This window comes from Thrips palmi, unplaced genomic scaffold (assembly GCF_012932325.1).
Source record: "Thrips palmi isolate BJ-2018 unplaced genomic scaffold, TpBJ-2018v1 HiC_scaffold_17, whole genome shotgun sequence".
In the NCBI taxonomy this organism is placed as follows: domain Eukaryota; kingdom Metazoa; phylum Arthropoda; class Insecta; order Thysanoptera; family Thripidae; genus Thrips; species Thrips palmi.
The window spans coordinates 9,860,076-9,874,446 of NW_023144626.1; the positions used below are offsets into that span (position 1 = coordinate 9,860,076).

The 14,371-nt window shown below is 60.7% G+C and overlaps 1 protein-coding gene across 1 annotated transcript in view; it reads left to right on the top strand.

Annotated features, from left to right (window-relative positions):
- Positions 1-521: 521 nt before the first annotated feature.
- The window catches only part of LOC117643452 (filamin-B-like), a 55,769-nt gene continuing 41,919 nt past the window's right edge, over positions 522-14,371 (top strand). Inside the window, 2 exon segments of the mRNA XM_034382367.1 lie at positions 522-702; positions 7,464-7,785. Of these exon segments, the coding sequence (XP_034238258.1) occupies positions 670-702; positions 7,464-7,785 (355 nt within the window). The 5' untranslated portion in view covers positions 522-669.

Genomic DNA, 14,371 nt, shown 5'->3' on the forward strand with positions numbered 1-14,371 from the left:
CGCGACTAAACAGAGTTCGAAATCAGTCGGCAGACGTGAGTTGTGAGGTCGAAGGAAGCGAGTACTTTTAGTGGCCGGCCGGCGTGCACCCGGTACCGGGTACCCGCTCCGCGGGGGCCCGGCGTGGCGGCACACAGTGGGCCAGAAGACCGGTGGAGGTGGCCAAAACTCTAGACGCGTTTTTAGCTCCAGAGTCGCTAAACAGGCATCGAACCGAACGTGTGACCCCACCAGAGGATTCCTCGTTCGGAGAGCAATCCATTGGTGGGGTCACACGTTCAGTTCGAGTCCCATTTAGCGACTCTGGAGCTGAAAACGCGTCCAGAGTTTTGGCCGCCTACGCCGGCTTCTGGGCCCACTGTGCGGCACAGTGGCGCGGCGCGCGGCGGGCCCCGGAGTCTCAGCGGGCGCGGAGCTGCGCGGTGCGGCGGCGCGGGACGGCCCGCAAGGGAAGGAACGGAACGAGACGAGACGAGGGGGGCTGGCTGGCTGCTGGCTGGGGCTTTAGTGTACAAGCCGAAGCCGCCGCGAGAAGGTGCACGCCTGGCCGCACCGCGCCGCACCGCGCCAAGAGGCCTTGCCGCCGCCTCCTCCCTCGCTCGCCGCGCTGTCGACCGAAACGAAAGGTCCAAAACGTCGCGCGTGCAGTGAGCAAAACACAGGATAACCATGACATCGGAGGAGCCTCTTCGAATATCGCAGGTAGGGCGGCAAGCAGGCTGTGCCTTGGGCTGTGCGTCGAACGGTGTGGCCGGGGACGGTGTGAAATGTAGCCGCAGAGCCGCCAAGCCCTTCGACGATCGACGGTGAAGCCCTGCGACCTCCGGCCACCGCAAAGCTCGCACAGTCAGTGAAGGGCCTTGCATTACGTCAGCTGGAGCGGGCTGAGCGAGCTGGAGTCTGCAGCCGTCCACACGCCCACGCCGCGCCGCACCGCGCCGCGTGCCCCTGGCCTGGAGTCCTGGAGCAGAGTGGGCATCTGGAGCCAGGTTGGCTCGTTGGCTTGAAGGCCCTCTGGAGCCATGTAAAGCTTCAGCCTCCAAGGCGGGCCGGGCCGGGCCGCGCTGGCAGCCAGGTGCTGGCGTGGGCCGCGCGGCCTCATCGCAGCCTCTGCGTCCAGGCGGTCCAGGCCGACTGACACCACGGCGGCGACCACCTCGAGCTGCTCGGGGGCGTTGGCATAGGTCGCGCCGCCGCCGCCGAGAGGTGTGCCAACCCCCGGGACCCGGGCCAGCGTCTTCGATGTCTTCGACGGCCTGTTCGTGGTGGGAATTCGCAATGGGCAGAGACAAGGCAGCACCTTGTGCGGTGGTGCGGGCGGGGCGGGGCCGGGCGGGGCCGGGCTGTGTGTGGGGCGTACCGAGACCGAGGCCCCGCAGGTTGACATTGAGTACCGAGCCGGGGCCTCCGGGCCAGCATCGCCAGCATCGCCAGCGGCACAGTGGGCCAGAAACCGGCGGAGGCGGCCAAAACTCTAGACGCGTTTTGAGCTCCAGAGTCGCTAAATGGGACTCGAACCGAACGCGTGACCCCACCGATGGATTGCTCTCCGAACGAGGAATCCATTGGTGGGGTCACACGTTCGGTTCGAGTCCCATTTAGCGACTCTGGAGCTCAAAACGCGTCTAGAGTTTTGGCTTCTGGCCCACTGTGCATGGCCAGCATTGCCAACGTGCATGGCAGCAGGTGGCCGTCATTGCCGCCATCTGACGGCCGGGCGGACCGAGGGGCGGACGGGTTCAGTGTTCGGCAACCGCGTCGCCAAAAACGCGAAGCGGCATGGGCATGAATGGCAGAGGAATTGCACAAGTTCAACACCGGTCTGGCCGCTGTCGGCCAGTCCATAAAGATGCCATGAGCCGTAGCCATGTTTTCGAAAATTCGGAAGAAGCGTTCGTGCACGGACCGTGGCGGGAGTCGAACAACGGAACCGCGGTGTCGCGACGACATGCCGCCACCCATAGCCCGAGCAGACATGCACTCTGAAAAATTCACGACCCGAACGAGCCAGACGAAAAAGTCATAAAATCCTCGAAATCACTCTCCTCGGCGTCGTCCCCGCCGGTGCGTGGTGGTGGGGCAGGAGAAGAAGGGGGTGACCTTGAAGCACGGCGCCGCCTGGGAGTGGGGGGGGGGCATGGATGCGCGAGTACGGCACGGCACAACAGATGGTGCGCGACGAGCGTCCCTGTCAAAGTCCATTCAAACGCCTGGGCGCTTTGGCGCTCTCGGCTTTCGGCTGTGATGGGTGATTCCAAAAACTGCCAGCAGTGCTGGCGCGTCGCGTCGCGTCCGTCCGCACAGTGGGCCAGAAGACCGGTAGGCGGCCAAAATTCTAGACGCGTTCTGAGCTCCAAAGTCGCTGAACAGGACTCGAACCGAACGTGTGACCCCACCAATGGATTGCTCTCCGAACGAGGAATCCATTGGTGGGGTCACACGCTCGGTTCGAGTCCTGTTCAGCGACTTTGGAGCTCAGAACGCGTCTAGAATTTTGCCCGCCTGCACCGGTCTTCCGGCCCACTGTGGTCCGTTTGTGCAGAGTGTCAAGCACTCCGCAGCGCCACGCCCCTCGACCGCCAGCGCCGTCCGCACCGGAAGCTGATTCAGACCTGATGCAGACTGATTCCGAGAGTCGTTTTCGTCGCTCTGTCTCTCGCGCACCCATGTGGGTGCGATAGAGACAGAGCGACGAAAATGACTCTCGGAATCATTCTGCTGGGCTGGTCAGCCACGCGGCCGGTCTGATCGTCGCCCAGTCACTCTCGCACTGTTCGGAATCAGCCCGGTTGCTGACGACGACTGCCCTGCGTTCAAGTCCCCGGCGACTCAAAGCGTCCGCGCCCTTTCCCTCTCTTGGTTTTGTTTTTATTGGACGGGATGGCTAGGGGGTCGCGGGCTTACCCAATCAGGCGGCTCAGCCTTGATTCCGCGTCAATAAAGATGAAGATGAGATCCATACAATGGCCCTGGTGCCCCGCCCCGACCCTCCAGGACGCCGTCGGCGGCCGCCGGTCAGACCGCCGGCCAGACCGCCGGCCCGGTCCGAGACCGACGCAACGACGCAACGCGACGGACGCGATGGCCCGGGGCGATGCTCGCGCGGAGAGGAGAGGCTCGCGCCGGCCGTCGTTGCATAACCGGGAGTACCCGCCCGCCACCCGCCCCGCCGGTGACGAGCGACGAGCCGGAGGAAACAACACATTGTAGTACCTCGAGTGTCGCGCACAGAGCCTCGCTCCTTCTGTGTGATGCGTGGAGCGTCGCGGCGCTGACCCAGATCGCGGAATGCGAGGGGGAGAGGGGGGGGGGGCGTCGCGGTGGTGGCGGCGGCGTCGCAACCGAGCGGCGCGACCTGACAATATGTCATGAACTCTGGGTCACTTACTTCACGCCCCCCTCGAGCACCTCGAGCGGGCGCGGCGCAGCGCTCCAGGATCGCGGCGAGGGGAGGAAGGGGACGGGAGACAAAGACAGCGACTGCCGTCGCCGCCGTCGCCCCAGCCCGCGCCGCCGCGGCCCCAGTGGGCCCACCGCGGTCCCACTCCGCTGTCGGCCTGTCGGGCCGCGCCGCTCGGGCCGGCCCCTCGTTGCATAACCCTCCAACCCAACGCACACTTCCTTGCACATGTTCGACCGGCTGGCTGCCGCCACAGTCGCTACTGCCGCTACAGGAGGGTCGCTAGCCGCTACCGCCGCCACCGCCGCGTGGCCCGATCCCCCAAACGGGGCCGCTGGACACTGGACGGCCTACATGCCCAAGGGGCAGGCCAAAAAATTATTAACGGATGTCCCCCCCCTGGACACTGGACCGGGCGCGGCGGACCGGGCGGACCCCCCGCGGGGCCAGGACCGCCAGGAAGGCGCTAATCGAAGGGTCAATTCGTTTTCAATTGGAGCGAGCAGAAATGAAGGCGGCCGCGAGTCCGCGCGCGCGAGGGGTCAAACGTACTTGCACCACTCCATGTAGGGGCCCGGCGAGGCCGACCCCGACGGCAGGAGGTCGCAAGCGGTATTTCCACCGGCCGGAAAAAAATAAATTATCCCGCCGCAGCTCTCCGAACGCTGAGACACTTTTTCGGCGTTCTCGGATGGAGGCCATGGCGGAGCCGTATCGCGTGAGGATGAATGGAATGGAGGTCCCGAAGGCCCCGAAGGCCCCCAGCCCGATCCGACGCCCACGACGAACGCCTTGTGCCGCCATGTGCGGCGGCACGCGCGCCCGGGATATTGTTCCTGGGGCACGCGGACAGACCAGAGTGGATTGACAGAGTGGCTGCCAGCCCTGACTGTGGAGCAAGGCTGGCTGAGGCTGGCTGGCTGGCTGGGGCCGGCTGCCTGAGTTACTGGTGGGAACCTCGCGGTTTTACGCCGCGTCCCGTCGCTATCGCCGGACCGGTCGCGGCGTCGCCGTGGCGTCGCTTCAGACAGCTAGTCCCGTCCATCAAGTCCATCGGCGGGACGTCATCGGCACGTGGCTCGCCGGCCACCTGTCCTGGCGGTCCGCGCACGGCGCGCACAGTGGGCCAGGAGACCGGTGGAGGCGGCCAAAACTCTAGACGCGTTTTGACCTCCAGAGTCGCTGAACCCAAAGTGTGACCCCACCAATGGATTCCTCGTTCGGAGAGCAACCCATTCATGGGGTCACACGTTCGGTTCGAGTCCCACTCAGCGACTCTGGAGGTCAGAACGCGTTTAGAGTTTTCGCCGCCTCCACCGGTCCTCTGACCCACTGTGTGGCGGCCGCCTTCCGAACAGTGTTTCGGAAGCAGCCCGGAGCGCTCTTGACCGCGGAGCGCGGGTTCGACTCCCGGCGCTGCCGCTCGAAATGGACGGCCGTAAAACGAAACGCGTTTGGCCGGCATTCGAGTTTATTTTCTTCTGTATTGCCTCATCGAGCCGCGCGGCTGATCCCTGCGGCGTTTCTCCAGCGAGCCGAGCCAAGCCAAAGCCGAGCCAAAGCCGAGCGCGGCCCGGCGCATCGCAAGGACAGGGACGGGACTCGCAGCCCTGCGGAGCCTGCCTGCGGCCTGCGGCCCGAACGCGGTGAAGCGGGGCGGGGCGGGGCGGGGCGCCGCGGCGTACCTGGAAAGCCATGCTCATTGTCTCTGCCGCGCTTACTCCCACTCTGGCCACGCACGGCGCCAGCCCCGCCCCGCCCCGCCCTGGCGCCGCAAAAGGCGATGCAGAGCACGACCGCGAGCGGGGCCGCGGGGACGCGCGCCTCCACCATGTAGGGCTCGGCGGAAACTGCAGTGGCGGCCACCGCGAGGGTGCGCGATGCGATGCAGCCCGCGGCCCCGCGGCGTCGTCCTCTGTCCTTGCCTCCCTGCTGCCAGCACCGGGTTGCTGACCCGCGCTCGGCGGGGCGGGGCGGGGCGGGGCGGGGCGGGGCGGGGCGGCAGGCCGTCAGGCGTTGGCCAACAGGTTCCTGCACATCAGCATGCCGAGTCGGCTGAGGCGGCTGAGGCCGGGGACCAATGTAACGACGACCTGGGCGCCGCGCCTAGCCGCGCCACGCCGCGGCCGCCGGGGCTGGCCGGGCTCGGACGGGTCACGACCCGCGGCCCGCCTATGACGTGCCGGACAAACGCAGCACGCAGCACGCAGTCGGGAACGAGTAAACGGAAAAGGGCCAAGGCCGCGCACCGCGCTCCGCGTGTCGTTGAAGGGCGTGGCGGCGGTGGCAGTGCGATGAATTGCCGTCGGTGCGGCAAAAGGGACGCCCTTCTCGTGACCGCGGCGCCGCGGCGCACAGTGGGCCGGAAACCGGTGGAGGCGGCCGAAATTCTAGACGCGTTTTGAGCTCCAGAGTCGCTGATCAGGACTCGAACCGAACGTGTGACCCCACCAATGGATAGCTCTCCGAACGAGGAATCCATTGGTGGGGTATCACGCGTTCTGTTCGAGTTCCATTTAGCGGCGCTGTAGCTCAAAACGCGTTTAGAGTTTGGGCCGCCTCCATGGGTCTTCTAGCCCACTGTGCGGCGGTGGCGGTCAAAACGCAGGGCGGCCAGCTCACTGTCTGTTGGAAAACAGCATTGTTTTGTTGGTTCTAGCCCACCGCCGCCCCACCAGTGCCGGGCGTCTTGCCACGCGTCGGGGGCGCGGGCCGGCGCGGGCGGCAAGACCAAAGAGAGTGAACAAATTTGAATTGCAATCGGGCCGGGACTGGTTCGTTGTGAACAGTGTGCGGCGCGGCGGTGCACTCTACAGTGCAGTGCGCTGCGTGCCGCGCGGCCCTGTCGGGGCCCTGTCCGCGGCGGGGCGGCGGAGCAACGCCTCCGGTATCCGGTCCCTGGCAGTCCCTGGCAGTCCCTGGCAGTCCCTGGCAGTCCCTGGCAGTCCCTGGCAGTCCCTGGCAGTCCCTGGCAGTCCCTGGCAGTCCCTGGCAGTCCCTGGCAGTCCCTGGCAGTCCCTGGCAGTCCCTGGCAGTCCCTGGCAGTCCCTGGCAGTCCCTGGCAGTCCCTGGCAGTCCCTGGCAGTCCCTGGTCCTGGTCTGCACGCCGGCCTGCACTGCCCGCCGAGCAGGCTCGGCTGGGCGGGGTCGTCGGTTTGTGAAGTTCACCGACGCAACGCCCTGCATTGCAATGCCCTACACTGCGACGCACAGTAGGCCACATGTGGAGGGGGCCAAACCTCTAGACGCGTTTTGAGCTCCGGAGTCGCTAAATGGGACCCAACGGAACATGTGACCCCACCAATGGATTGCTCTCCTAACGAGGAATCGATTGGTGGGGTCACACGTTCGGTTCGAGTCATGTTTAGCGACTCAGGTGCTCAAAACGCGTGGGGAGTTTTGGCCGCCTCTACCGGTCTTCTTGCGACGCATCGCGCCTGCACTCGTCATTTCCACTAGAAGAGCCGCTCGCTCGCCGCATGGACACGTGTGGAGGCACCAGTGGACGCCAGACGAAAATGCAATTTCCACACTCGCCGAGCGAGCAGGCAATTCCCCGGGCGGGGCGGGGCGGGGCGGGGCGGGGCCCAGAGACATGTAGAGCATGGATGCACGCTTTGCGGTCTGAGAGGCCCCCGTCTCGCACAACCAGGCCGCCTCGATTCCACGCTAAACTGCTTGGAACTACGACGTGAGCCTCGCTGCGCGGCTGTGCGTCATGGAAGATCTAGACGAAACAGAGAGCCACGGCACTCTTGCTTTGTTTTCCACAGGAACCCCTTCATCGCACAGTGGGCCAGAAGACCGGCGGAGGCGGCTAAAACTCTAGATGCGTTTTGAGCTCCAGAGTCGCTAAACAGGATTCGAACCGAACGTGTGACCCCACCAATGGATTCCTCGATCGGAGAGGAATCCATTGGTGGGGTCACACGTTCGGTTCGAGTCCCATTTAGCGACTCTGGAGCTCAAAACGCGTCTAGAGTTTTGTCCGCCTCCACCGGTCTCCTGGCCCACTGTGCACCGTCGGCGAGTGCGGTGCAACTGATGTGGCTTCTTGTTGCAGGTGGGGCTGGCGGCGCGCTCCCCCGAGGGCCATGCGGCCAAGGGCATGGCCATCAAGGGCCACGAGGACCTCTGGGTGGAGATCCAGGCACACACGTTCCGCAACTGGGTCAACGAGAACCTGCGCGGCGCGGGCATGGCCGTCGCCGACCTGGCGCAGGACTTCCAGGACGGCACCAAGCTGTGCGCGCTGGTGGAGGCGCTGCAGAAGCGGCCGCTGCGGGGCTGGGTGCGGCGGCCGGGCAACCGCCACCAGCACCTCGAGAACGTGTCCTGCGCGCTCAAGGCGGTCGAGGCGGACGGCGTCAAGCTCGTCAATATTGGTGAGTCCTTTTATCACCTCGGCCACGCTCCGCCTTGCTCCGCCACTGGTCACGCGGTGGCGCACCGCCTCGCGCACCGCGGCGCGAACAGCCCGTCCACGACAGGCACGTAAAAAGTTCAAAACGAAAAATTCTAGAAAATAGGGCCAGTTGGGGTAATTATGGGACACGGGGTAAAAATGGGACAGCTGATTCTTAGTCAAGATTTGACATTTTTGAACGCATGACAAGTTCTAAAATTTCGATTCTTGACTAAGAATTAGCTGTCCCATTTTTACCCCGTGTCCCATAATTACCCCAACTGACCCTACATTATTAGTGTTGCCTATGTTGTGTTACGTGTTACTATCACCTACAAGGCGTTCGTAAGGGCTGTTCTCGTGTTGTTACAGTAAAGGCTTACTTTGGTACTTAAACAATACGGTAACGCGCTGCAAGGTTTTGGGTGACGATAACATCAGTGAGGCCTCCTGCCAATCTGAGCTGGCTGATTCAGAAACCGTGTGCCTCGAATTCTTTTTCTGCCGCTACACTCTAAATGTAGGGTGTCCAGAAACTGGGCGCCTTTGTTGTCTGCCCCACTTTTTAGGGTGCCAAATGTCACCCAGTTTCTGGGCACCTTTGTCGCCTAGTCCGGGCTGGACAAACCATTACGGAACCTGCCTTTACCCATGGCTCAGCAGCGACTAAGGTGCCAAAGGTGCCCAGATTCTGGGCACCCCAGAGTGTAGTCAATCACATAAACCGCGACCGTCCCGAGTCGCGAGGAGCGCCCTTGGCGGCCCGGTGCTGCGCCCCGCCACGCCCGGGTAGGGGTCCTGCAGACTGATTCCGAGAGTCGTTTTCGTCGCGCTGTCTCTCACACACCTTTACGGGACCCCCCATGAGTGCGAGAGAGACAGAGCGACGAAAGCGACTCTCGGAATCAGTCTGCTGGGGTTGCTGCAGGCTGCAGGGCCCGGAAGACCGCGGCCGGCACTCCGCATTGCCTCGGTGTTGCAATCCTGTTTGCTTTGCGCTGTGCCGCTGGGCCGGGCCGACGGGCCGACCGAGGCGTGGCGGGGAGCCGAGTCGACCGGGCTGCTAAGCCTGAGCCGCGGAGCCCCGCCGATCGGCCGCCGTGGACTCGACTCGCGTGTTGCAACGGCCACGCTGCACCCGCGCGCCGTACCGTACCGAGTCCAGCCTGGGCTGTAGCCTGCAGTGCAGTGAGCAGGTAGGCAGCCAGGCAGCACGGCAGCCCGCGCCTGGTCGCCTGACGACCCGTCACGTGCTGGTGTATCATCGACATGGCGGGGCGGGCCCGAAAGGCAGACGATCACTTGTGGTCCAGCCGTTAATCGCAATCGCAATTGCATGGCGGGTAGGCAGGCCCGTTACACGCGCCTGTTCGGCGGGCCGGCCTCGCGCGCGTCGCAGGCTGAATCCGAACGGTCACAGTGGATTTGCCAGAAGACCGGCGGAGGCGGCCAAAACTCCCGACGCGTTTTGAGCACCTGAGTCGCTAAACATGACTCGAACCGAACGAGTGACCCCACCAATGGATTCCTCGTTCGAAGAGCAATCCATTGGTGGGGTCACACGTTTGATTCGAGTCCCATTTCGCGACTCGGAGGTCAAAACGCGCCTTGAGTTTTGGGCCGCCTCCACCGGTCTTCTGGCCCACTGTGCGTCGCTCTGTCCCGCTCGCACTCGGGGCGTGCCGCAGGGGTGCGAGAGAGACAGAGCGGCGAACCGGCGGACTGCAGTGCAGCAGTGTGGGTCTCGCTCGGCTGCGCGGTGCGCGCGGCGCGGGGTCGTCTCGGGCCGGCAATGGACGCGTCTGGGCGCCCCGCTCGGCCCTGCCATGCCACCGCCGCCGTCAAAGCTAGCGCGCAAGCCTCGCGCGCGCAGCCGGCCGTGCCCGCGGCGTCGCGCCCGCCGTGTCGCGTCGCGTCCGCCGTCGCGCTGCAGTGGACGCCGCGGCGACGCGACGGCGCGGAAACGCGCTGCCTAACTAGCCTCGCGTAATGAACAAGCTGCAGACAAAAAACCGGCAGCAAAACATGCAGCGAGGAATGACGAGCGACAGGCGATAAACCGAGCTATAGCTGTTCCGCTGGATCGTCTGTGACACTCTTGAGAGGCTCTGTTATGCCTTTTGGACGGTCTATGATTTTCGCGAGATTTGCCGCAGTTGTTGTTGATGTCCGGCTGGCATGTGTCCCAATGCCCCGACGACGGCCCGAAAATGACGTGCCCCCCAAACGGCTGGAACGCAACGCCGCCCTCGACGTCGAGGCGCGACACACGAGTCGTGAAAGGTCACTGAAGAACTTTGCAAGGCAGCAAGGCTGATGCTTCCGAAAGCGTCTGTTTTCGTCGCCCTGTCTCTGTCGCCCTTCCGGGGCGTTCCGTGCGGGTGCGAGAGAGACAGAGCGACGAGCTGCTGCTGCTGTTCGGAATCAGACTGCTGCTATGCTGCTGTCCCAATGCGGTACGGCGGCGGGACGGGGCGGAGGGGAGGGGGAAGTCCGATGAATGGACCGCAGTGGGCCGAGGCATGGTCACGGAGGGGGAGAGGGGGGGGGGAGTGTCCACACACCTGTCGCGGTCCTTGGAAGCGCAGCAGAGCAGACTGCCAGCGCTTCCTTCCGGTGGGGCAGGGCAGGGCAGCGCGGGCAGCGCGGGCAGCGCGGGCAGGGCCAAGGGCGCGGGGTCCGTCCGGAAGCCTTCACTTGGTAAACCTGCACAGTACACTGGTAGAACTAAAGCGTAGTTGTGCGCTTCATTCAAGCGCTTCTTGAAACGTACAACTACGCTTCAAGGCAATTTCGCCGTGCATTTAGATAGGAAGAAAGGAGCGCATGAACTCTTGTACGCTTGAAGAAGGGCGTACTGGCTGTACGCTTCACGAAGGGCGTAATAGTACGCCTTAGTTTTACCAGTGTACTCTGCGCTCGTTTTCATCCCCGCAGTCCTCTAACATTTACCAGGTGGGCCAGAAACCCCGAGTCGAAATGAGACCCTGCACCATTCTCCTGTGCGAGCCCATCTTGGCCGTGCCAGAGCTAGGCGTGTTTGTTTCGTACTCCGGGTTTTGCTCCACAGCAAACTGTGATGGCATTAAGTCAGTCCGCATTTGGTATCGATCGATGAGGTTCCTGTTCGGCCCCTCCGGCCTGAGAGGAGCAGTGTGTGGCGGGACTGCGTACTTTTCATTTTGTCTCGGGGTTCCTGACCCACTTGGTACATTAGAAACAAATAGGCGAGAGTAGTAGATTATGCCTCGCCCAAAAGGCAATCTCTCGGTACTCTCCTGTGTTTGATATTTCGAGTCCTATGGGAGGACTAGCGCCCGAATCTCTGCGTCTGTTCTCCTGCCGGCTCGCTGTGGGAGGAAGTCGAGACCCCTGCCGGAGTCTAAGGCGGCCGCGAGGGAGGGGGGCTTTGCTTCCTGTGCTCCACGTACCTCGTCCACACGTCCGTGACGGCCGGCGTCGTGAACCACTTCTTCACGGGAAAAAATAAACAAATAAAACAAAATGCTAGATACGGGGAATAGTCAAAGTACGAGAGTGTGTCGATTTTTGCGGAGTCGGCCTTTTCAGGACTCTGTCGTTGAAGGGGGTGGGAAAATTGGAGGACACTTTGACGTCAAGGCGGACAAGTGGGGCTTGTGCCTGAAACCAAACAGCGAATAGACGAGCGTAGTCGCTCTGTACCTTAGTCCAGGCAAACATTACAAAATAACGGGATTTTCCGGACAAAATTGCTAACAAGCTGCAATTTTGGGATTCGATAGAGTTCATATTGTAGAATAACATACCAAAAATCCCAAAACTTTTATCGACCACATTGGCCGCAATCAGCGTTCAATGTTCAAAATTTACACTTTTCGAACGGCGGCTATAACTTTTTACCTATTTGTCCTATTTCACTGCGGTTTCGCTCGTTCAATGCAGCTTTGAACGCTCTTGAACTAATATAAAGACATGTTTCGTCGTCAGACTAGAACTATCCACGCTAGAAGGCACAAACTGTCTAAAACGGGATTTGGGTCAAGCTGCAATTTTGGTCTTTCGTATTTTGTGGCGAAATGAGGCAGCGATTCTTAAAGTACCCTTTTACAACTCGTGTAGATCGTTCTATTGCGCACAAGAAAGGTCATTACGCATTTCGGACTACGACGTACGGTTTAAGTCCTACGGGGACGGAAGCGGCGCGCCACGGCGCTCTGCGGGCGGCCCGGGCGCCTTGCTGCGCGCCGCTCCACGTAGCTCAACGCGACCGCCCAAAGTGACACATTTGGCGTCGCAGTGAAGGAAACCGAAGCCAGTTAGAACAGAATGGTGAACGGGATCGAGCGGGATATTGTTCTACAGCGCCGTCGCTTTCATTGTCTCTTCCGGAAAAGTTATGCCAAGCTCCGTTCAGCGGGATATGCGCCTCAAAGTCGGTGCGATGGCGCGTTTGTGTCACTTTGGGCGAATTCTTCACATTTTCGGCTGACTTCGCAGCGAACTTGCAAGTCAACTGTTCGAGCTAAAGTTACGCTCGAAGTATTTTTAGAAAGGTGGGATGACAGAGAATACTACCACGAGGGTAAACGAGCATTTGCTAACTTTTATTCCATGCACGACTTCGGCAAAAGTGCTAGTTTTAGCTATTTACTAAGAAATTTGATATTTTTCGCGAAGAGGTGCAAGGAAACAGACGAAATTTAACCTAATTGGTCAACAGGAGCCCATTTCTCTTCAGTTTCTCTTTCCAAATATGTATTGTGAATTACGACAGTCTCCTTAGTTTGTCTCGAATGCTTCTTTGAAGTTGAAGAAAATTGCCATTTCCCTAAAATAATTGTCAAAACTCACACATCGCACCTCGCATTGCTGATATAACAACGTAGTCCCAGAAGAAATTGAACCGGGACTGTGTTTGACGTCCGTCATATTATAAAAAAGACTCTCGAAATTAGTCACAACTACCTTAGTTTGTCGAGGAAAGTACCCCAAAGATGGAAGAAATGAGTCAACCACATGATTGAATTGCTAAAACTAGCGCTTTTGCCGAAGTCGTGCACGGAATAAAAGTTAGCAAATGCTCGTTTACCCTCGTGGTAGTATTCTCTGTCATCCCACCTTTCTAAAAATACTTCGAGCGTAACTTTAGCTCGAACAGTTGACTTGCAAGTTCGCTGCGAAGTCAGCCGAAAATGTGAAGAATTCGCCCAAAGTGACACAAACGCGCCATCGCACCGACTTTGAGGCGCATATCCCGCTGAACGGAGCTTGGCATAACTTTTCCGGAAGAGACAATGAAAGCGACGGCGCTGTAGAACAATATCCCGTTCACCATTCTGTTCTAACTGGCTTCGGTTTCCTTCACTGCGACGCCAAATGTGTCACTTTGGGCGGTCGCGGCGAGCTACGTGGAGCGGCGCGCAGCAAGGCGCCCGGGCCGCCCGCAGAGCGCCGTGGCGCGCCGCTTCCGTCCCCGTAGGACTTAAACCGTACGTCGTAGCCCGAAATGCGTAATGACCTTTCTTGTGCGCAATAGAACGATCTACACGAGTTGTAAAAGGGTACTTTAAGAATCGCTGCCTCATTTCGCCACAAAATACGAAAAACCAAAATTGCAGCTTGACCCAAATCCCGTTTTTGACAGTTTGTGCCTTCTAGCGTGGATAGTTCTAGTCTGACGACGAAACACGTCTTTATATTAGTTCAAGAGCGTTCAATGCTGCATTGAACGAGCGAAACCGCAGTGAAATCGGACAAATAGGTAAAAAGTTATAGCCGCCGTTCGAAAAGTGTAAATTTTGAACATTGAACGCTGATTGCGGCCAATGTGGTCGATAAAAGTTTTGGGATTTTTGGTATGTTATTCTACAATATGAACTCTATCGAATCCCAAAATTGCAGCTTGTTAGCAATTTTGTCCACCACGAATGTAATGTTTGCCTGGACTACCTGCCTGCATGCGAGCCGCTCGCGTGTGCACAGATCAACGACTGTGTGCGTGCGCGGTCCGCGGCGAATGGGCAGATGGTTTTAGGAAGCGCGTGGGACGTCGGTCGACGTGTCGGTCGACGTGGAGCCCCTCCCTGGAGTGGAGTGCCGCCACCGCGATTCGTGTACATTGGGCCAGAAGACCGGTGGAGGCCGTCAAAACGCTAGACGCGTTTTGAGCTCCAGAGTCGCGAAAAGGGACTCGAATCGAACGTGTGACCCCACCAATGGATTGCTCTCCGAACGAGGGATCCATTGGTGGGGTCACACGTTCGGTTCGAGTCCTGGTTAGCCACTCTGGAGCTCGAAACGCGTCCAGAGTTTTGGCCGCCTGCGCCGGTCGTCTGGTCCACAGTGCGGTGGGTCTGCTGTGCAGTACAAATACCACTCTGGCCGGAATGTGCCGCGGCCGGGTTTGTGGCCTGGGGTTTGGGGGGTTTGAACCCAGAAACCAAACAGAGGCCGCCGCGGTGAGTCAGGCCGAGTCAGGCGGCGTGGCCCTGCACAGTGGGCCAGAAGACCGATGGAGGCGGCCAAAACTCTAGACGCGTTTTGCGCTCCAGAGTCGCTAAATGGGACTCGAACCGAACGTGTGA